Raw genomic sequence first — 24437 nt, 5'->3', positions numbered from 1 at the left:
ATGAGATTTAGAAGAATTACTTTTGATATTATGAACAAGAGGATCAAATGACATACTTGATTAATTTGCTTGAAAAAAGTTGAATCAACAATCAATATTTATTTTATTGCTTAAAGTTAAATATGCTTTGAATTCAAAAAAAATATATATATATATAGATTTAAAGATACAACTCATTCTTTTGATACAAGATGAAAATATCCAAAAAGAACATTTAATAAATCTTATTATTTTTTGAATTAATAAATAATCTTAAAATCAAATCTTGACAAAGACATGCTCCAATGAGGTTGGCAAAAATTTAAAATATATGCTATCATGAAGTACTTAAGATTCTTGTGATCTATATATACGGTGATTGGATTTGAGATGCTTTATAGATAATGATGCCATTCTTGAAATGAATCTAGAATTACAAAAATCTCTTTGTTATAGATCTTATACTTAATCTTAGCTGCTAAAATTTTTTGGAATAAAAAGCTATCAGGTAGAGTTTGTAATTTATTTCTATTTGTAACAAAATGACAATTATAGCAAAGTTTGATGCATTTATTTTCATAAAAATTGCTTAAAAAGAATCAACGCAATATAAAATTGGTGTAGAAATAAATGATGTCTTTAAAGCTTAAAAAGATGCTTCAAGTTCTTTGTTCGACTAAAGTTTGTCTTTACATGTCAGATGTGTAAGAAGATCCACAATTTGAAAAAAAATCTTGATGAAGATCTTATAGTAATTAACAAATTTTAAAAAACTTTACACATCTTTGATTATTTTTGGGATCTTCCAATCTATGATAGTCTGTATTTCTTTGGATCCATCATTAGTCATTCGTTGGAAATGATGTATGTCAAGAAGTTAACTTGAATAGTATGGAATACATACTTTTCTATCTTGGCATATAATCCTACATCTCTAAGTTTTTGTAACACACAACGAATATGAAGTTCATATTTTTTTTGTGTGCTTAGAATAAATTAGAATATCATGTAAATAATAGATAAAAAAATCATAAAAAAATTCATAAAAAATATCATTTATAAGATGTTGAGAAGTAATTAATGCATTTGTGAGTCCAAAAGGTATGACATTATATTCAAAACTTCAAAACTTCTTGACTTAAGATCACCATCAAGAATAGATATCTATTCTTGATGGTGATCTTATTAAGTTCTTAATAATTTATGCTCATTTGTAGAGATCCATCTTTTTTCTTCACAAATAAGATAAAAACTTATGTTAGAGATTTCAAATGGCATATGAAGTTTTTAGCCAAGTCCTCATCAATGTACTCTTTTAGTGCAGCCAATTTATTCTACGATAAGCTAAAGATTGGTCCAAATGGAAGTTGAGCTCTTTCTTACGTATGAATTGAAAAATCATAAGGTCAATACTCTAGAAGAATATCTGCATTCTTCTTTTTAAAAATATCTTAGAAATCTTTATATTGATTAGGAATACTACGTAACGTCTTTCCACCATCAAAAATAAGTGTATTATATATATTAAAAGATGAATTTTTTTTTGCAACATGCATGAAAGTCCTTGCACATATTAGTAAAGGTGTAAATATATTAGACTTATATATTTCTATTTGACTAATAAGATTTTCGATTAAAATATAAATAAAAATCAAAGTTACAAAAATTCCAATCTATTTGAAAGTTATATTTTTTTAACCATGATAATTATAAAATAATTGGATTTGAAGAAGGTCTTATCACATTAAATATTAATATACTATTATGATCTTTAATTGCTACATCTAAAAGAAAAGTCTCATAGAAAACATCTCTAAAAGATAATAAATGACCATCTATGACTTCTACATGTATGGATTTAGTTTTCTTGACAAAAAGTATTTCTTGCTTTTTGACAAAGTCTTTATCTATAAAATAAGTTGTAGCTCTTGAATCTAATAATATAAAGAATTTATTATTTTTAGGTCCTAAATATATATCTATTATAAAATAAGGTAAAGAATCTAAATAAAGAATAGGACCTTTACTAGATATTGAGTATGATTTCAGCTACATGATTTCTAGTGTAGCCAAAAAAACTCATTTTTTGACACATTGCCTTCTTTGGTAATTGTGCTCCTCATTTTGTGTATGTGTTGCTTCTTTAGATAATGTTGAAAAATGTCTTTAGCTCCTCCATAGTATAAGCATAAATCTTCTTGGCAACATCAAGTCTTTTCTTACTTTGTAAAAGTTTTAAAACATATTATATCAATTTACATTAATTTCTACTTTGATAAATAAGTTTTTGAAAACTTAGATGCTACTATCATCACTTGACTTGTTCCTCTCTAGCCGAGTCTTTGTTGTTGATGCCTTTCAAATAGTTACATGTTACATACAATGATTGGAGTAATAAATTATTTTAAAGATTTTACTTTCAACATTGTCAATAATAAATCTTTGACATTATCCTTCAATCCATATCAAAATTGATTGATGAGAGCTTTGTCATTTCAATCCACGTTGCAAGCAAGATTTTCAAATTCAACAACATATATGGTCATTGATCATAATCATTTTTGAAAATATAAGAGTTTCGCCTCTACTACTCTTTCTCAATTACTTTCTTTGAATGTGGTTATAAACACTTCTAGGAATGAATTCAAATCATAAAAGAGTTGCAAATCTTTTTTAATCAAAGATGCAAACTAAAAGAGAGCACTTTGAGATAGGAGTGTACCTATGAACCCAACTTGAGTAAATCCATCAAGATATTAGAAGAGATACAACCTTACATAGAACTTGATTTGTTATAGAAATCCTCAAAATTTTGAACTTGTACAATTAAACTTCTTGAGCATATTAATCCTTATCTCCATTGTACTTCAAGAAGCAAAACATACTGGATTTGGTTGTGAGGTCGATCTACTTACTTCCTTCAACTACACAACTTCTTGATATAGACTTTGAATTTCTTCTATAGGCATAGGATTAATATTTCTATCGTTAGCACTAGTGATGTATAAAAGTTCTACTCTAAGAGTATTGACAAGTTTGTCAAGATGTGCAATAGTTGCAAATCTATTCTCACTTCCATCAAGTATAGCATCTATGATTTTTTCTTCTATTTCAAATAACTTAACAAATCTATAAGTCAAATTAGAGGAGGATAATCAACAATCTCTAACATCAAATAAAAATTTCCATAAAGAAGAATAATCTGCTCTCTTTAAGGAAAAAATCATTGTTAAAAAAGTAAAAAAATTATTTAAAGGTGGATAATCTGCAATCTTGAAATCACAACATTAAAAGTGAGATAAACTACTTACTTCTAAAAAATGACAAGAAAAATAAAATAACATTCTTGTCAAACTATCAAGGACATGAATCTGAAGAAAAGAAATTTTCAATACATTCTTGTATCATTCAAATGAACTTGGAATATCACTCAAGGATGATATAGTATTAAATTAAAATGGCTATTGCCAAAGACAAGAAAATTAGAAAGTCTTGAAATAAAACTAAAGAATAAAAAGGCATTGACAAAAGTGAAGGAGGCTTTACTTTTGCCTCTATATGTACTATCTAACTAAGCTCTATGTAGCAATGTTCTATAGAACCTCCAAAATGTGTTGACTATACAAAACATGTATCTTAACTTGCAAGGCAAGTTTTCTATATGTAGATTACATAGTTAGCTTATTCTGCAAGCTATTAACATGTGTAGCATATGATTAATTTGTTGACCAAGTTTCTAATATATCAATCAATTACAAACATATATGAAGTCACAACAACATCTATGAAGCTTTTAGGAAGCTTTTTTAAAAGATATTATGAAATAAATCTACTTTTACCTACTTCTACTTAATCATATAGGTAAATATTAGAATAAATATATATATATATATATATATATATATATATATATATATATATATGTGTGTGACATTTATAAAAGTCTTCAAAAGTAATGGAAGAAGATATATATTAAAATAATTATATTAATATTTATCTTAATTTATAATCTTTTTTATTCTATATTTTGTATTATTTGATGGATGAAACTTCATAAAAAAAGTTATAAGTATAAATTCTTAAAACCAATTTTTCTTTATATATAGTTAAGAAAAAAGTAGAACCATATTTGTATTGTATGTTAGTATTATCATAAATTTTTAGTTCTTAAATTATATTTAAAATATACTTTAATTTTTTTTGATTATAGGATCTTTGTTAAGCATTGCTTTTATATTTGTGTTACATAAATGCTAATAGATAAAGAAAGTTAATTCTCTCTAGTATATACTTTTATTTATGAATAAAAAAATAAAAATTTAATTCTATAGAATTTATGTATTTATCACATTTTATAATTTAATAATCAAAATTTAGCTTTGATTCACTAGTCACTCCATACACTTTTATATATATCAAATATCATTTTTTTAAATAAGTTTATTTTTATATTTCCAAAACTAATTAGAAAATATAATAATTGCCTATAACTTGCAAAATATTTACAATGCTGTGGAAATTAAATACAAAAAATAGTAAACAATATATTTTTGTATGATGTATATTTATGTTGAATTCAATGTATTATGTCTTTAGCTTATCGTCAACAACTAATAGCTTCATTTCAAACTTAACTTAGTATTTATAATTAATTAATTTAACAATCAAATTTCTAATATATTTTTATATTTTATTATGTAAATCCATTGGCCCAAACATTTCAAAATCTTACATTTATGGAATTATGGACTATTTATTAAGTTCAAACACTTTTATATCTTCCTACCAATAGAAAGAAAATTTTCAAATGCAGCACCTCTTACATTAGAAGTACAATTATGATGTTATAAATAATAGTATTTATTTGTGAATACTACTATTTGTAACATACATTCATCCAATCCTTATAATCCACATCCAACACCATGCACCCAATTTTCATCCAATGCACCAAGAATTCCACATCCAACACCACATACCCAATTTTCATCCAAAGCACCAAGAACTCCACATCCAACACCATGGACCTAATTTTCATCCAATGCACCAAAAACTCCACATCCAACACCACGCACCTAATTTTCATCCAATACACCAAGAACTCCACATCCAATATACCAAGAACTCCACATCCAATACACCAAGAACTCCACATCCAATACTACGCACCCAATTTTCATCCAAAGCACCAAGAACTCCACATCCAACACTACACACCCAATTTTCATCCAAAGCACCAAGAACTCCACATCCAACACTATGCACCTAATTTTCATCCAATGTACCAAAAACTCCACATCCAACACCACGAACCTAATTTTCATCGAATGCACCAAGAACTCCACATCCAATACCACGCACCCAATTTTCATCCAAAGCACCAAGAACTCCACATCTAACACCACTCACCCAATTTTCATCCAAAGCACCAAAAACTCCACATCCAACACCACGCACCTAATTTTCATCCAATGCACCAAGAACTCCACATCTAATACCACGCACCCAATTTTCATCCAAAGCACCAAGAACTCCACATCCAATATCACGCATCCAATTTTCATCCAAAGCACCAAGAACTCCACATCTAACACCACTCACCCAATTTTCATCCAAAGCACCAAAAACTCCACATCCAACACCACGCACCTAATTTTCATCCAATGCACCAAGAACTTCACATCCAATACCATGCACCCAATTTTCATCCAAAGCACCAAGAACTCCACATCCAACATCACTCACCCAATTTTCATCTAAAGCACCCAAAACTCCACATCCAACACCATGCACCCAATTTTCATCTTAAGTACCAAGAACTCCACATCTAACACCATGCATCCAATTTTCATCCAAAGCACCAAGAACTCCACATCCAACACCATGCACCTAATTTTCATCCAAAGTACCAAAAACTCCACATCCAACACCATGCACCCAATTTTCATCCAAAGTACCAAGAACTCCACATCCAACACCACTCACCCAATTTTCATCCAAAGCACCAAGAACTCCACATCCAACTTGGATGGATGATTTCCATACATCTATCCATCCCACGAGGACGAGCAAATAATTAGTGTGGGCTTCAATAAAGTGAGCGGCCGCAATTTATTTTTCTATCTAGATCGGAATCAATAAATGAATGAATAAAGTTTGCCATCCTTCGCCGATATTTTCTCCGGACCCGCTGGAATGCACCCAAAGGAAAAAGAGAGGAGACGAAGACGACGACGTCGGAGATGAAGAGAGTGAAGATTTTTTTGTGGCATCGTTGTGGTGGGAAACATCACAGCGAGGAAACGTGGTCATGCGGAACCAAACAAATCTTGTGAAAAAGAAAATTATAAAAAAATTATAAAAAAAAAGTTGTAAAAAAATACTGGACAAATGCACCGATTAGACAGAGAAGCGGCGAGGAAATTCGATTCCAATCGAGTAATGGATCCGCCGCTGTTTCGTTTTACTTAATGCGGATAGATTTTCTGTTGGGAGATGTGAAATTCATGCGATCTGTGTGTGTGGGCGACGTCATCGATCTCGACGAAAGCGGTGGAAACCAGATGACGATGCATATATCTGCGCCCTGGATCCGTCATCGCACGGCACCGGAGCAGTCGACGACGGTAAATCGTTGCCAGTGGATATAAACTGGCAAATCAGTGCAAGTAAGTTTTCTGTGGGTTTTGGAAAAAAAACGGAAAGTGGAGTGCAAGGTTTAGCCACAAGGGTGTTTGTACCGCGATCAGAGTACCAATGGACCCGAAGGTGAAGTGGATTTTATCAGTTCGTGAGGACTAGGTGAGTAAATTAGTCGAAGGTGGGGAGTGATTGGTTGAGGGAAAGCAGGGATCTGGATAGGGTAACGGTGGTAGTCCAGGCATCGCAGAGCAGTGGAGTGTGGAACCTATCAATCAGCACCACACGAAACGAGCCAATCGTAGCGATGGTTTACTGCAGCCATGGATTGTTCAGGTTACCTTTTGGCAAAAGCCTAGATGATGAGCAGACGCTGTGACCGAGATTTCTAGTAAGTCCAGTTGTGAAGTTGCTGGCGTCCACGGGAAAGCGTCTCTCGCCATCTCTCGCATCTGAGGTCTGTCGCCAGACACCGCAGCTCTGAGGGTGACGGTGACGTTGAGAGGTGTCTGCCGAGTTCGGTTTCGGATTGGTGTGTTTGGTTTGCTTTGAAAGAGCAGGACAACCCTTTGGGATTACTCTGTGTTGGGAATCGGAGACGGATGTGTAGTTGGGCTTAGAGACGGGATTTTTGTCAAGATTGTGGGAGAGGTGGCGGTGGTAGAGATGGCGTTTGTCGCAGAATCTTCGAGCTTGGTCCGGAGCTTATCCAGAAGCTTGTCCGAAGATGTGCAGCTGAGTAAGGCAACCACCTCCCAGAGCGTAGCTAAGGGGGTTTGTGTTGGTGGCAAGGTGCGAGCAGTGAGAATTCAGAGTAAGAGGATAAGAGCTGCACGAGATGTCGGCGTGGGATGTGCTGGCGGTGAATTTGCAGGGGGCAGCAATGTTGCGGCTGGGTTCTCGAGGGTTACTGATGCTGCTCGGAGTTGGAGTGCGAGCATGGGCGGTGCATTGTCACCCTCTAATTCAGTTGGCCGAAACCTCGTCACGGGGAGAGGCGAAAATGTGAGGGTGTCAGCGGTGCGAACAGCGGTGGAAGAGGAGGTTCCCCTGTTTATGCTCGAGGAGGCGTTTGAGAAGGATTACATTCCAGAGGGAAAATCCGGTGCAGAGAGCGATGGGGCGAAAGAGGTGAAGCAGAAAAAGAAGGACAAGTCGGGTGCATCGACCGTGCAATCGGGGGTGAAGCTTGAGAACATAAGTAAAACTTTTAAGGGCAGTATGGTATTGAAGGACGTGTCGTGGGAAGTCAAGAGAGGTGAGAGAGTAGGGCTTGTGGGTATCAATGGAGCCGGGAAGACGACGCAGCTCAACATAATCGCGGGCAAGGAGGAGCCTGACTCGGGGAATGTTGTGAAAGCTAGGGAGAATATGAAAATTGCCTTTTTGAGCCAGGAGTTCGAGGTGGTGGGATCTCGCACTCTACGAGAGGAATTCATGAGCACCTTTTCAAGTGAGATGGAAATTTCGGCAAGGATGGAAAAAGTGCAGGTGGGTTATTGTTACCATCATCGAACTGTTGTGTTTCCCATCTTCCAATTACATCTGATCGTTAGATTTCTCTCACTCAGTGTGTGTGTGTGTTTTAGGTTATTCATAGTGCAAGTAGGCTATCCTAATGTGTTGTGGATCGTGACTAACAGCGTCAATGATAATGTTTTCAGGTAGCGCTCGAGAACGCGACCGATGATATGGATCTTATGGCGAAGCTCTTGGATGAACTGGACACCTTGCAGCAGAAGGCCGAGGCGTCTGATCTTTACAGCATCGATGTAAGCATCAACAAGATGATGCCAGAGCTAGGCTTTACTGCCGATGACGCGGACCGATTGGTGGCTTCCTTCAGTGGAGGCTGGCAAATGCGTGTAGCACTCGGCAAGATTTTACTGCAGGAGCCGGACCTGTTGTTGTTGGATGAGCCTACAAATCACTTGGACTTGGACAGTATCGAGTGGCTGGAAAGATACTTGAAGGATCAAGATGTGCCCATGGTGATTGTGTCCCACGACAGGGCCTTCCTCGACCAGCTATGCACTAAGATTGTGGAGACCGACATGGGCGTGGCACAGACTTTCCCTGGAAATTACAGTGAATATGTGTTGGCTAAGGCGGCGTGGGTAGAAGCTCAGCGCATGGCATGGGAGAAGCAGCAGAAGGAAATTTCGCGAACTGAGGAGATGATTCAGCGGCTCAGCAGTGGAGCTAATTCTGGTCGTGCAGCATCTGCCGCTAAGGTATTGCTATTAAACATGTCTTGTACTTCCTGACTTTGACAATTACATCAAACGAACGTCGGTCAGGCATGAAAACGAAACCGATACTTATCCTTGACCTATGTTGTTGATCTGACACGATTGGATGTTGATTGAATTGCAGCAATTGGAAAAGATGGAATCTGAAGGGCAGATAGTGGAGAAACCATTTGAACGCAAGCCTCTCAAGTTCCGTTTTCCAGAGCTGGAACGAAGCGGCAGAACTGTTGTCCAGATCAAGAATTTGGGATTTCGTTATGACGACAAGGTGGGTTTTTTTTCAATAAGCTGTTACGAGATGATTTTAGCTACTTGACTGTTGGTTCTGAGTTGAACTCTTTCGGTTACCGTTGTCAAATAAAAATTGATGTGTATTGTAATATTTCATCTTAAGCAGAAACTCGAAGATAACGTTTTCTTTAGTAATTCACAGTGGCGAGTCTTACATGGTTTTCCTGTTTTGCAGGTCCTGTTTGATAACGCACAGCTCACTGTGGAGCGAGGCGAGAAACTGGCAGTAATTGGTCCCAATGGGTGCGGCAAGAGCACGCTATTGCGGATGTTGATGAACATGCAAGAGGCATCTTCTGGGGACATATCTTTTGGTGAATATAGAGTAGTACCTAACTACTTCGAACAAAACCAAGCAGAGGCTCTGGACCTGAACAAGACTGTTCTGCAAACCGTCGAAGAAGCTGCAGAGGACTGGCGCATGAATGACATTAAAGCTCTCCTTGGGCGTTGCAACTTCAAAGCCGAAATGCTGGACCGGAAGGTTGCTTTCCTAAGCGGGGGAGAGAAGGCGCGGCTATCGTTGTGCAAGTTCATGGTCACACCTTCAACTGTCCTAGTACTGGACGAGCCCACAAATCATCTGGATATTCCTTCAAAGGAAATGCTTGAGGTAACAGTTTTTGATCCTCTCTCTTCCTCTGTATTTTTCCTTAGCCGGATGTAGATACAGCACTTCAATTTTCAGTCAATCCTTCTATAGTTTTTCATTTTGCCTCTCTCACTCTTATTCTCCAATTTTACTATTTTCTTCAAGTTGATTACCAGTAGGTACTAGCATGTTAAGCTAACCCAGAAGCTTGTGGTTTGCAGGAAGCATTGAGGGAGTATAAGGGTACAGTCATCGCAGTTTCTCACGACCGGTACTTCTTGAGGCAGATAGTGAACCGTGTGGTGGAAGTGACCGATAACAAGCTCAGAGACTACAGTGGCGATTACAACGTATGCTTCTGTGTTCATGTTTTCACTTTTGCTGTACAAATCTCTTGTTTAGGTGCTTGTATCTGATATTACGTTTCAGTCAGTTTCACATATTCAGTATCTCAGTGTCCTGAATTTCGCAGTGGTCATTTTAATTCTAGTTGTGTATTCAGTGATGCACTTACTGGAGCAATATATGTGATGCTAACATGCTGTCATACAATTCCTTTGCAGTATTACTTGGAGCAAAACTTGGAAGCCCGACAGAGGGAGCTAGACCGTGAGGAGGAGCTTGAAATGAAGGGTCCAACAGTGAAGGCCAAGTCCAAGATGTCCAAGGCCGAGAAGGAGCTACAGAAGAAGCAGAAGGCAAAAGCCTTCTCCCAGAGCAAAGCGAAAGGCAAGGTGACCAAGAATGCGAAGAGATGGAACTGAGGCGTTAGGCATCCTTTGTAAGTCATCGACTCCGAACATGAATCAATTTGTTGACATGATCTTTCACCTTGAAGTACAGCGCGCAAGGAAAATCTTGGTGACAGAAGACACCGAATGGCAGCTCTACACCGCGGACAGGAAATTCATTGCTGGTGATTCTCACAAGCGCATTTGTTCATGATTTTGTATCGTTTCGAGAAACTGATAGCCAGTTCAACCGCCGGAGCTTCTTCCTGTAAATTTATTAGGGTACATACACATTTAGTTGCCTCTTTCGCACTCTTGTCTTCGCTGTTTGCATGAGTGATTGCTCTGAACCGACCAATCCGACTGGGTAGTATGTGTATTTTAAGTGTTCAGCTTTCATGTACTGGTCCGGCACTTAGTAATCAAGATGGATTATTTATGAGTGCAGTCATATTGCTATGTACAGCTACGACGAATCATTAATTGATTTTTAAATTGGTCTGATTTTTGTAAGGAAAAACCTCTTCAAACCGGGGAATCTGTGTCCTTCCACAGCATTGTGTTGAGCTTGAATGTTCTCCTTCGTCCTCTGGGACACAGTCTTGTTTCCACAGGGTGTCACGTCTTTGTGCAACTTTGTCGAACATTTTTATCAGTTGCAGGCCCTATGCCGCAGGTACTGGTGATCTGAATGGAGAGTTTTGGGACCTGTGATGATAAATGAACCTTCCACCTAGCTTTGAACTAACGAATTGGTGCGGTTGTATATTACATTTTTCGTGTTTCAGTAGGAGATGATGTGAATGACGTCTTTGATTGAACATCAACTTCACATGTTCATGCATATTCGTAACAAACTTCCAGTATTTACACATATATATTTGTGTGTGTATTTATGTATATACATAAATAAACTTGATGTCGAACTCTTGTGTATCTAAACTCAAAAACCCACATTCCTATTTTTGATGTCTCCCCAAGCCTTTAAACCTCATTGCCTTAAACTATCGTCTATCTCTTCTTGTTCTCAGAAATGTTGCGCCTTTGCTTGAATGTATTTCAAATTTGTAGATGGTAGTATTTATAACAGCTCACTGATCATGTGATGCCTTGGACTTTGAGTTAGACTTCTTCAAGTTAAATTCTTTTAATATCCCATGCAATTAAAGCATATGCAATTGTGATGATGACTTTGAGGATTCAAGAATGTAAAAGAGTTTAAGCTGTAGAAATATAATTATAATTTCAGATTTCCTTTCAGCAAAATCAGTAGTTGCAATGTATAACAATTTATGCTGCCGTTCTAAATTAGTATTTAGATCGATCATTGAAACCACCCACACTTTCACTTGAAAAGTTTTTCCAGTGTCTGTAAAGTGTTGAATGTTGGAAGACCAGAGCTAAGTTTCCCTTGGATGGAGCTTTAGTTGAAAAATTTCGAACTAAGAGATCGGAGACTGAGGAGGTAATACCAACGTGCATACTTGAGGATGGGAGCAAAATAAAGAGAAGGACACTCTAAAAGGTGTCATCATCTACTTTTACATGTTATCTTTGCAAGTTGTTGCCAAACATGCTGGGAACTTGCAACTATAGAAGCATGTTGCAAGAAGAAACGCTAAACAACAGTGAACCATGAACGTTACATCGCTCAGTTTTACTCAAATCAGCTTATAAGAGTATACCAGACACATAATGCTTAAAATAATTTCTCATGCTTCCTAGTCCTAGATTCTAAGAATTTACTGTTCACAGTCACACTTCACACAAATCTGTTTGAAGCAAGAATTGTTCCAAAAAACGGCAAACCGGTTAAAACTATGAATGCAATTTTAAAAAACTCTGAACGCGGGCTTTCAATGAGTTTTACTTATTGTGTACTCAACTCATGACCTAACTCTCATGTAGAATATCTCAAGCATTACGGACGGGCTATGAAAAAGGGTGGATACAAGACAAGACAGAGCAGAACTTGCACATAGCCCCAACAGTTAAAATTATCTAAAGTGCTAACTTCTCCATGTGCTCTTTCTTCGGGAGCTTTACCTTTGTAGCTACTCCAACAGCTTCAAGAGCACAAATGATCCACCATGTTGGGTCTAGCTGCCACCATTCAAGTCCATGCCTCGCTGAATATTCAAAAGCATGATGGTTATTGTGCCAACCTTCTCCAAATGCAAGAAGTGCCACCCACCTGCAATGAAGAGACAAAAGAAAACTAATTCAATACTTTATGAACGGTGAGTCAATCGAATCAACATCGCGGCAACAGAGCCAAATTTTATTCCAGATCAACCACGAAATCAAATGTTCGAAACAGATCATTTCTTACGTCTTGATCGAAAAAGATTGAATGAAATCATTCTACAATGTCATTTTCGATAGCCACACAAGTGCAAATCTCAGATAACTAGCTGAAGGACTGAGTTGTTCGTGAGCACAAGAATATTTAATGCCTTGGGTAAGGTGGGTACAAATTTACCAGTTATTCCTTGATAAATCACCCGTATTCCACTTTTGTGAGCCCCAAACATGAGATGCTGAGTTCACAAACCACGTAATGTGATAGACCCACACAACTCTTAAAGCCTGCAAACAAAGATAATTGTCATGATATTCCTAGGAATGTTCAATGAAAACAGTAAATCTGCAATGAGCACAAAGATTCATGTGAACCTAACAGGAAGTGGACGTTCGTTTACCAAAATTCAAATACCACATTACAATTGCTGATACGGATAATTGCATGGTACTGATTTAGGTTTTCTTTACCACGTCTGAACCAAAGACGATAGAACCCTAAAGTTTAGGTCTGTTGAAGGCTTGCCTAATGAATCGACTGGGAGTTCATAATCCAACATAAATACTTACCATGCCCCAAATTAGGTAAGGAAATCCACCCATGACATACAGCGCCACCGCCATCATGATGGGATGAATTGGATATGTCCGCTGAATAAACTGATAAAAAGGATCTTTGTCCATGTCACCAACGTTATTCCGAGCCCCGACCTGCCAGACACACTCTAATCAAATCTAAAAGAACCAAGCAAGACAAATCCTCGACCTGAAGTGAAAACTCTTAGAGAAAATATGAGTATAAATATATATATATATATATATATATATATATATTTTCACACGAAAGCAGAGAGTGATGCTCACTCTTTCTTGAGTTCTTCTGTCATCCAGTAACCATCCCATGTGACTGTGCCAGAAACCTTCATAAGGAGAATGTGGATCTTTCTCTGTGTCACAATGCTGGTGGTGATACCGATGTGAGCTTACCCACTCCAATGGATCACCCTGCACCAGAAACGTCATCACAAGATGGTCAGCACATGATTTTCCGGTCCAATTTCAGGTCCCAAAATTGTGATGTCATCTGAACTGACTCAGAATTTTTGGCAGCGTCCATTTACTTGACTGTCAATGTCCCCAAATGTTTCCAAGCGTCTAAAACACTGCTGGCTAGCTGTGAGTATGCATCAAAAAATAGCTGCTCCATAATTTGGCGTACTTTCTGCTTAAGTCTATGAATTACTGTAATAAGCATCTTCTGTACCGTCAGGAATTTTGCAAATCCCCGACGATGGTTTGAGTTTCAACATTGGTGCACACCTGACCTAATCAATTCCAGCGGCACCGTATCATAAATTCATTAAGAGATGTAAACACCGATCGTGCCGAGGCAACGTAAGCCAAAGTTATAAAACAAACCTGGACCGCTTGGACTCCACAATACGCGAAAGAGTACTCCAACCACTTGGGGAGCTTGAAGCTTTTGTGTGACAGATTGCGATGGAAGGAGAGCGTGATCCCGAACAAGCCCGTAATAACATACAAACCGAGAGAGACACCCAAAGCATCCCAAGAAAAGGTGGCTGGAGCCAACAAACACAACCCGTGCATAAATGCCATATAACCCGCGTAAGTGAGGTCCTTCGAAGTCCATGAGCGATCCTTGAAGTAATTCGGCCTTTTCTTCACCACAACATCCGACATCCATATACCCGGCTCAGAGGGGGTCGAAGATTCCCCTGTCAAGACCTCCTCCCCATCTCTCAACGACGCAGAACACTCACGAACACGTCTCGTGTATGAATCCCTCTCCGCCACTATCACGGCACCTAATTTCAATGACTCCAACCTTCGCAGCGACCCACCTAAATTGGAGTTATTGCGAAGGCGTATGTTAGTGTCCCCGATTCTACCAACCCTCCTCCAACTCCTACAGCCCACAACAGCGTTCCGCACAACACTTGGACCCCTATTGGATACCCCTCGAGACAGCGCTTGCAGGCTGCACGGCGAGCCTGCTACGACACCAACCATCTCTCCCATCTCGGGAGACCCTGCTGCTTCGCTGCACGGCCTAAAACCCCAAACCCGTCTCACAAAATCTCCATGAGCAGCGTCCTCACCACAGAATATGAAACAAGACGCATGAAAATGAACTGGAAATCCACGGCAGCTCGATCACGTCACAGAGGGCTGACGCAACGACGGTTTGGATCGCACAATGACGCGTAGCTGAGCATCGATATGCAGTAGGCTCCACTGAGCAATAATAGAATACTCGCGTTGCCTTCCTTGTGCGAAAAGGATGCTTGGAAATAATAATAAAAACTTGTGGAAAGACCTTTTCAAGGCTGACTCAAAAGCCAAATTAGCGGTGAATAGTGGTGTAAACCACCACGTCAAATTCGTCACACTTAGTGTACAAGTAAAGTTGAGATGCAAAGCAAAACACAGAGATGAGTCAAACTGCTTTCTGGTATACTTGCAGAATCTTTATATGCTATTTGAAATATGCTGTTTTCATTTATAGTTTTGAAGAATGGTTTCATTTTCCAAGGTTGGATGTCAAGATCAAATGAAGGCTGCATTCTGGCCTCTGTCTCCAATCTCTGGAATGCATTGACTGATTGCTGTTTACTATTTCTTACACTCTTTGATAGTCAATATTGAACAATATCTCCGGATTTGTGATGTGTATAAGCAGAACAATTCATCATCACGTATATGTGATCTAAATTCCACCTCACATATAGAATTACAAGATGTATACAGGAAAAACGAATCTGTACAGGTAAGATTCAATAGAGTGTGAATGAGCATGCAGGGATTATTGTGACGCTTTGAGCCAGAGCCAGAACCTCCAGCACTTGGATGTCGATTTCTGCTCCTCCTCCTGCTGCTGCTGCTGGGCACTGTCAGCACCGTAATGCTTGCGAGCGACTTTGGTGACATTGATCCCTCCATCGCTTTCCTCAATGGTGATGCTCTCGTAATCACAACACTCATCGGAGCTGATGAAGAACCTCTTCGCGGCATCATCCTGGTTTTCCAGGCAAAACTCTTGGTAAGTCCAATTCACGTCGAGGCGCATCCGATACTCGTCTCCCACGTTCAGAGTCACAAGTGTCGAATAATGATTTCGGTTCACTACCATCATGGTGTACCCATGTGTCGTCTGGTTCGTAACGACGGTAGTCACCTTGGAATTGGCCATGTCAAACCTAATTGTTCTTTGTCAGAGACCACTAAGAGGCCTTGTATATCACAGCCGCTTGTAGAAACAGACAATCGCGAGAGGAAGCTCCAACCACCACCGTGTCTTCAGCGACTGACCTCAATTCAAAAGAATACAGCGAATCTTCAAAACTCGCTAAACAGCCCCAATGTGCAAACCGTCGGAGCGGCACGAAAAAAGCAAGCTCACACTCGTTTGTTTGAACAATCTGTGCAGGCTGTGAAGGGCTTACGAAAAGTGGAAACTCACTACCAGTCGAGGACGAGAGCTAAACCGAGTTGCAACAGATCGAGATTGGGATGGAACGGAAACGATGTGGTGATGAGCATTTGCCCCAGAGTTCTTATTCAACTGTAATCTTAGTAACTTGAAAGAAGCAGAGACATTGAGTGGTTTGGCTTTGTTCCCCTGCAGACATTTGATTGGAATCGCCCGTTGTAGAAAACGTTGTTCCAACAGTGTCCGACGCCGCTGTGTGTCGGCAGCTGCCTACACCACGCCCTTTGAATGGGAGCTACCGACACCGCGTAATAGACCCCAACGGTACCATTAACACTCATGATTAAAAAAAACTACTCTACCCATGATGATAAAGTGGCTCTCAAAAATGAAGGAATAGTTTTTTCTTTTTTTCTTTTTTCGTTGGACTTAAGATGTAGTATTTTTGATATTTAAGATTATTTTATGCATGAAAATATCACAACTATTTACCTATGTCAATTCAGAATCATTCCTCATGCCTACACATATTGTTAAAAATTAAATTAAATAAAGATTGATGTTTTGATTATTCATTAGAACTAGTTTGTTGTGTGAAATCTGTAGTCTAAATTTTAAGGATTCTCTTTAAAATATTTTGGTTTTGTATAACATCAAATAGAGGTTTTTACTAGTTTGGTTATTTATTTTTTTAATTTTTGAATATTAAATTTAATCAAAATCTTTTATTAAATTGACTCATCTATCAAAACCATCATTATACCACTTGTCTATGTTCCTTGTTTCTAGTGCTTGTTTTCATTTTCAACCTTATTTCTCATCTTAACTTCTCTTTTTCTTCATCGCTCTTAATATCCACGCCTTATTCTTCTTTCCATATTTTTAGAAGTGAAGGAACTCCCACTGCCAACTTTTAGTCTTTCTTCGCCAACATAACAACTACACTTTGAATTATTTGCATCAAATATGATATTAGCGAATGCACATGGGAGCCAATAAAGAATCTTGTAAATATAGCAAAGAAAGTTGAGGCTTTTTATTGATGACATCCATCAAAACTAAGATGAAGAATTGTAAGATCCATAAAAGATAATGAATGCTCCTTGTTAAACTCATTCTTGGATAATGTCATGAATATACATACTTACTTTAATATTTATCTATATGATTAAGTAGAAATAAATAAAAATAAATTTATTATATAATATTTTTTTAAAAAAACTTCCTAGAAGCTTCATAGATGCTAATTTGACTTTACATATATTTGTAGTTGACTAATAGGCTAAAAACTTGATCAACAAGTTAACCACGTATTAATAGCTTATAGAACAAGGTAACTATGTGGCGCTCATATAGAAAGCTTATCTTGCAAGTTAAAATACATGTCTTGCAAAGTCAACATGTTTTGGAGGTCCTATAGAATATTGCCACCTACTTTCTAATTAAGAAGATATATAGAGGCAAGAATGAAGCCTTCTTCATTCTTGTCAGTGCCTTTCTTGTCTTTAGTCTTATTTCAAGACTTTGTAGTTTTCTTGTCTTTGGAAATAGCCACTGTAATTTAACATTATATCATCTTTGAGTAATTTTTTAGTATTTTTGATTGACTCAAGAGTATATTAATATTTTAATTCTTTGAGATTCATGTCCTTGTTAATATTCATTATTTATCACCAACATATTATTGTTATTTCAAAGACCAAATAGTTTTGCCAAAATATGACTATTTTTTTAGCAATCTTCTCTAAAACAAAATACCTTAGCTATATTCTTTGAAGGATATATCAATCACAAGTCTATTGAGAATTATATTATGAAAGAGTCAAAGTACAAGAAGAGAAGAAATGAGAGGATTTTTGGCACATCCAAAAGTTGCTTACTCCAAGTCTTGTTTTTATTACTTAGTTAACAAACATATTTTCTTCAATACCAAATATTCCATTCTTTCATGTAATTTTGGTATTGATATATGTACTATTACTAGTTTTGTAGTACATACTTGTTTCTTTATAAGTCTATATGTATGTATATGTTTATGTCTATGTCTTTGGTTCTTACTTCTTAAAAATAATTACAACCATCATTGCCTTCTACATAGTTAGAAAGTCATCAAAGAACTATTGTTGATTGTTTTTAAACTACAAAAAAATACAAATATATTCTAAAATATAGGATTTTTGGAAATACATAGTAAAAAGTTCCTAGATCAATAAACAATAAGATAACCTGCGAGTTTTTTATGTATCAAAGTATCCTAAGAAAATGACTCTATAAAATAATCTAAATATAAAAATTATATAGTATTAAAGTACAATAGTGCCTCAAAAGTGTCATAGATAAATACATTTATTTTAATAATTACATATATGATTAGATAGAAGTAGATAAAAGTAAATTAATTTCATAATATTTTTTAGACAAGATTTTTAATAACTTCATAAATATGGTTTTGACTTTATATATATTAATAATTTATTGATAGGTTAAAAATTTGGTCAACAAGTTAGTCATGTGTCATATATTTTCCTATAACATGATTTTTTAATTAGCAATATATCAAATACTTAGTTGTAGAGACTTTAGCTTTATCTTATTAGAAAAGTTCCAATAAGTGATATATTCTCATTATAGAAAATAAATAAATACAAAAGTATCAAAAAATATTTTATTTATAAAAGAAATCTTTTATTTATAAAAAAAAATCTTTTATATTTAAAAAGCTTTATACACAAAGATTTTTAAAGCATCTAGAAATGTCCTAACATCCTTTGTTATATCAAATCATAACTAATTATTTGCCAATAAGTTAGATTTTTCATGAGCTCAAAGAAAATCCATAATCTTTTACAAAAAATCATCTTTATTTTGGATAACAATTTTGCAATAGCTTTATATCTCCATCTTTAATATGTACATATAGTCTTAGCTTCCAAAAATCCCTTTATTTTGCATAAAATATCCAAATTATAGTAAAATCCTTTCAAAATATTTTTTTCTCGTAAAAGATTTTTTTAACTCTAAACTTTAGAAATTTATATCTTTTGATCAAACTATTTAATTCTTTTCAAATTTCTAGATAATATAGCATCTTAGAATTCTTAGCAAGTACTCTAAATCCTAATTTACAAGCACCTGAGTACTATTTTTTTCATATTTCAAAAATCCAAATCTCAAATACCACAAAATTTATGTATAAAGTTTAGTTACATGATAATACACATTTTTAAAAAGTTTTAGCCAAAATCTTATTAGATTGCTCAAGATATAGCTTGAAATATAGCCACTAGTAACTTGCATCACTTATTGCCCTTAGATTGCAAGTGCTGACTTCAAATTTCTATATCTCCTTCATTATAGCTTAAAATTCATCAAGTAGTATCCAAAAAATATAGCCAAGAAAGTACTCTCTCTATCTTAGTTGTCAATCCTTCATTGCTTTTTGTACACATGCATTATAACCAAAAGAATGACAATAGATACAAAATCAATACCTTAACTTTGAGTGCTTATATCTCTTTTTATAAAACCTCTAAATCATTCACAATTTGTATCAAAATCATAGCCAAAAATCTAAATTTTTGATTCCAGCCTTCTGAGTTGAAATGAGTCCAAAAGAATAATCCTAAACTCTAATAAGACCTTTGGTAGCCTCCTTGAAGGCCATTGGACATGCCTTTTGGCCAATAGCAATAGAGATCTTTTTCATCCATCTCTAATCATCCATATAGACATCATAATTACTATTTTTGCTACCAAAATCTCTCTCTAAAACTTTTTTTTACAAAATTTATATAACATATGTTCTAAATACCAAATAAAAGAAATAAAATAAGATTTTAAGAATCACCATTGTCTAACAAAGGTGGTTCTAAATATATAAAATACTTATTAACATAAAATCAACATCAATAATAGCCATTTTAAATTAACTAATTCAAAGTAGTAATCTAATCATATTTTGTAATTAATTAAAATCTAATAATATGGCTTTTATTAAATTTTATAATAAAATATGTATTATATATATATACACTATTTTCACATGGTAGTTGAACCACAACACAACAATGTTTAGGTAGCTTATAGTACAAACTAATTAAGTGGTGCATATTTTAAAAACTTGACTTGAAGTTAAGACATATGTCTTCCAAAGTCAACACATGTTGAAGATCCTATAGAATATCACCACATAGCTTTTAGTTAGATAGTATGTATGGAAGTAAGAGTAAAGCCTTTTTTACTCTTATCAATGTCTTTTTTTATTCTTAATCTTCTTTCAATAGTCTATCTTCCTCTTATTTTTAATAATAGCCATTCAAATTTAATATTATATTATTTATGAGTGATTTTTTAGTCTTTTCAAGTGAGACAAGGATGTATTGATTATTTAATTTTTTAAAGTTTATATCCTTGATAGTTTAACAAGAATGCTAATTCATTATTCTTGTCTTGTTTTAGAAGTAAGTAATTTATCTCACTTCTATTGTTGTATTTTAAAGATTGCAGACTATCCACTTTTAAACAAATAATTTAATTTTCTAATACTGATTTTTTTCTGAAAAAGAAGAGATTATCCCTCTTTGTGCAAAATTTTCATTTGATATTAGAGGTTGTGAGTTACCCTCTTGTAATTTGATTTGCAGATATGTTAAATTATTTGAACTGGAAGAAAAATCATCGATGCTATACTTAATCAAAGTAAGAATATATTTACAACTATTGCAAATTTTCACAAGCTTGCCAATATTCTTAGGATATAAATTTCATGCATCACCAGTACCAACTATAAAAACATTAATCCTATGTCTATGGAAGAAGTCCAAATTTTATATGAAGAAGTTGCATAGTTAAAAGAAACAAGTAAATTAACCTCACAACCAAATCTAAAAAGTCTTGCTTCTATAAGTATGATAGACATAAAAATTAGTATGTCGAAGAAATTTGATCGAACAAAATAAATAAATTGAGGATTCTTACAATAAATCAAGCTCTATCTAAGGTTGCATCTTTTTTAATACCTTGGTGGATTTACTTAAGTTGAGTTCATAGATACACTACTATCTCAAAGTATTCTTTCTTGATTTGCACCTTTGATGGAAAAAGATCCATAACTCCTTTATGATTTAAATTCATTCCTAAAAATGTTTACATTGATATTTGGAGAAAGTGATCAAAAGCAAGTAGCAAAAATTAAACTTTTATTTTTAAAATAAGATTCATAGTTGGCCACAATATATGCTATTGAATTCTAAAACCTCGCTTACAATATAGACTAAAATAACAAAGCCCTCATCAATCAATTTTGATATAAATTAAAGGATAATTTCAAACATTTTTTATTGACAATGCCAAAAGCAAAATCTTTGGAAGAATTTATTGCTTAAGCCACTATATGTGATAATTGATTATTTGAAAGGCATTAAGAACAAAGACATGGTTGGAGAGAAATAAGTCAAGTAATGAAAAAAATCCTAGGTTTTCAAAAACTTATTCAATACAACCAAAATCAATGCAAATTGATAAAATGTATTTTAAATTCTTTATGGAGCAAAATAAGAGTTGATGTCATCAAAAAGGTTTATGCTTATATTGTAGAGAAGTTAAACACATTGCTCAATATTATCCAAAGAAGCAATACAATTTCAAAATAAAGAGTACAATATCATATTTTAATTCTTTATAGTATATAAAATTAATTAAAACATATAATATATTTATAAGTATTGATGTGCATTAAAGTGGTTAGTATGTTAATTTAAAGAGAGTTGATGAAAGAAAATTTATTTTGAGGTTTATCTATATTGATTACAAAGTTTAAATTATATAATATTTAAATATTTAGTATAAAAATTAAAGAAAATTTTGAGGCTCAAAGATGAAGATTTAAACCTCTAAAAAACTTATTCAGAAGAATAAAGGCAAAAAATAATGATCTCCATTCCTATTGATTAAAGGCCATGCCCAATAGACATTGAATAAGTTATCTGCGACCATAACAAAGGCTTTGGCAACTTCAAAAGGAGCATTTGAAAATCAAAAAGCAAAAATTGTAAGGTTTAGAATTTAGACTATAATTTGTATGTAAATTTTAGAAGATTTGGAATTAGGATAATGAAATTATAGCCATTTGAAGTTAAGATGTCTTTTAAAGATATATTATTGTTCTTTTGAGGATACAAGGAGTTTTATAATAGATTTTGGAGATTAAGAGGTATAGCCGCAAAGGCAATTTTAAGATCTACATCTTTTGTAAAAGATTTTTTGCATTTAGAGTTTGTATAAAGGAATTGTAGAATGTTGAAGATAGCATATATAATTTGAAGGCAGTAAGTGAGTTGTTATATTGATGGTAATGGTTGGAAACATATCTTGAGTTTTTAGATGAATTTTTAGTCCAAAATTTTTTTAAATATATTTTATTAGATTAAAAAGCTATATATCAAAATTTTATGGTATTTCATATTTAATTTATGAGTTATGAAGAAAATTGCATACAAATGTATATAAGCAAGGGTTTAAAGCTATTATTAGGATTTTGGTGATATTTCAAGATCTATGACGAATTTGTAGTTTAAATTTGTTGTAGTAGTTGTAAAAAGCACAACAATACTTCATATAAAATTTTGATTTGTTTGGACGATCCAATAGTGAGATACAAGTTGTTGAAGTTCAAAAAAAAATCATCATAAGAATATTCAAGGTTTTATGATATTTTTATCACATTTTTGGCGAGCTTTAATACTTAGGACTTATTGTCATGGACACAGAAATACAGGCTCGAGATCTAACAAGAAGTTCAAGAAGAATTAGCAAGAACTAGATTAATCAGATGAATACAAGAATAACACCAGAGAGGTGAGCTAGAGCTCCAAGAGATGTGTTGTCGAGACTGAAGAACTCTTCAGCCTCGATTCCAATATATACTCCTATTAAGGAAGCTTCTCAAGCAACTTCTACCAACTAGGAAGCTTCTCAAGCGACTTCCACCAACTAAGAAGTTGTCAAGGACAAGAACTCGATGAAAGCTAAAGAGTAAGTGAGACTTTTCTCAAAAAGAAATAAGACAAAATAGAAATATGTATATTAAGAAAGAAATTGGAATGGCTATTGCCAAAATACAAGAAAACTAGAGACCCTTGAAACTAGACTAGAAGCAAGAAAGGAGTTGACAAGAGTGAAGAGGGCTTCACTCTTGCCTCTATATATACTATCTAACTAGAAGCCACGTAGCGATGTTCTATAAGACCTCCAATATATGTTGACTTTCTAGGCCACATGCCTTTGCTTGCAAGGCAAGTTTTTTATGGATGGACCACGTAGTTAGCTTGTTCTTTAAGCTTCCAACATGTGTGGGACATGGCTAACTTGTTGACCAAGTTTCTAACCTAAAAGTCAACTATAGACTCCTATAAAGTCAAAGCAGCGTCTATGAAGCTTCTAAGAAGCTTCTCTAGAAGATATTACACAATTAACCTATTTTTACATACTTTTATCTATTCATATAGGTAATTATATGTATGTCCGTGACATTACCCCCCCTTCTAGGGACGAGTTTCACGAGGAGCGGTGATTATATATTGAGAAAATCTAATATGCGGCGAATTGTATTTGCTACATACTCTGATCTTTGTTCTCTTCGAAGATAGTTGATGGGTCCTCTTAGCCATCGATAGTGTCCCATTCCAGGGCGAGAAGACCACCCTGTTATTTGATCACTGTTGAGGCCTTCATAACTTCCTTCAAATAATACATTTGAAACACCATCAGGAGTCGTTCCTATCTCCAATAATATCACCAAACATCGAGAATCTCTTCCAAGGTCGTGATACCAAACGCGTTGTATCTCACCATCTATTCGAGGAAGAACATGTCGTTCTTGAGGGTCTTCATCTCGGTTGCGTCGTCTTGAAGGTTGTGACAATCGCAATGTCTCATCCGGTAAGTCAGCAAACGAAGGTTCTTGAGTTGAATCCGCTGGTTGTTGGCTCTCCATCTAATTAGCGTCACAAATTGCAAAGAAGTTACAAACAAGGATAGGAAATTGAATGTTATCTTGCCTCAATCTTGTCTCTTTTATAAGAGAGGTTTTCATCTTGGTTTTGATGGATGTCGTTGATGAAAAACTTTGACTTTAGCTGATGCATTTGCTAGATTCCTGGATGGCTCCCATGTGCGCTCACTAATATCATATCCGTACC

At 35.1% G+C, this 24437-nt stretch overlaps 2 protein-coding genes across 2 annotated transcripts; one reads left to right on the top strand and one right to left on the bottom strand.

The window, feature by feature from the left end:
* The first annotated feature begins 7020 nt into the window (after window positions 1-7020).
* Window positions 7021-11004, top strand: LOC112272775 (ABC transporter F family member 5). Its single transcript, XM_024500877.3, has 6 exons — window positions 7021-8109; window positions 8283-8852; window positions 8995-9138; window positions 9337-9774; window positions 9975-10103; window positions 10317-11004. Exons 1-6 carry the CDS (start codon window positions 7285-7287, stop codon window positions 10515-10517), a joined length of 2307 nt encoding a protein of 768 aa, XP_024356645.1. The 5' UTR covers window positions 7021-7284; the 3' UTR covers window positions 10518-11004.
* Window positions 11005-12108: 1104 nt separating this feature from the next.
* On the bottom strand, window positions 12109-15999 carry LOC112272776 (palmitoyl-monogalactosyldiacylglycerol delta-7 desaturase, chloroplastic). Its single transcript, XM_024500878.3, has 8 exons — window positions 15653-15999; window positions 15556-15568; window positions 15268-15394; window positions 14205-14941; window positions 13650-13790; window positions 13356-13496; window positions 12967-13073; window positions 12109-12678 (listed from the first exon to the last, which is right to left on the bottom strand). The coding sequence occupies exons 1-8, from the start codon at window positions 15997-15999 to the stop codon at window positions 12486-12488; spliced, it is 1806 nt and encodes a 601-aa protein (XP_024356646.2). The 3' UTR covers window positions 12109-12485.
* Between the last annotated feature and the right edge of the window lie 8438 nt (window positions 16000-24437).

The sequence above is a fragment of the Physcomitrium patens genome, chromosome 19, assembly GCF_059467195.1.
Source record: "Physcomitrium patens ecotype Gransden chromosome 19, ASM5946719v1, whole genome shotgun sequence".
Lineage (NCBI taxonomy): Eukaryota > Viridiplantae > Streptophyta > Bryopsida > Funariales > Funariaceae > Physcomitrium > Physcomitrium patens.
This window is presented reverse-complemented; position numbering and strand designations above follow the sequence as displayed.

What these genes read in the sequence shown, in the direction of transcription:
- LOC112272775 (XM_024500877.3), top strand. Translation starts at nt 7,285, where the DNA reads ATGGCGTTTGTCGCAGAATCTTCGAGCTTGGTCCGGAGCTTATCCAGA. An exon ending in CAAGGATGGAAAAAGTGCAG is followed by an intron (nt 8,110 to 8,282) that starts GTGGGTTATTGT and finishes TAATGTTTTCAG; the next exon opens with GTAGCGCTCGAGAACGCGAC. An exon ending in CTTCAAAGGAAATGCTTGAG is followed by an intron (nt 9,775 to 9,974) that starts GTAACAGTTTTT and finishes TGTGGTTTGCAG; the next exon opens with GAAGCATTGAGGGAGTATAA.
- LOC112272776 (XM_024500878.3), bottom strand. Translation starts at nt 15,999, where the DNA reads ATGGCCAATTCCAAGGTGACTACCGTCGTTACGAACCAGACGACACAT. An exon ending in GTGGAGTCCAAGCGGTCCAG is followed by an intron (nt 13,791 to 14,204) that starts GTTTGTTTTATA and finishes TTTCTGGTGCAG; the next exon opens with GGTGATCCATTGGAGTGGGT. An exon ending in CTTACCTAATTTGGGGCATG is followed by an intron (nt 13,074 to 13,355) that starts GTAAGTATTTAT and finishes CTTTGTTTGCAG; the next exon opens with GCTTTAAGAGTTGTGTGGGT.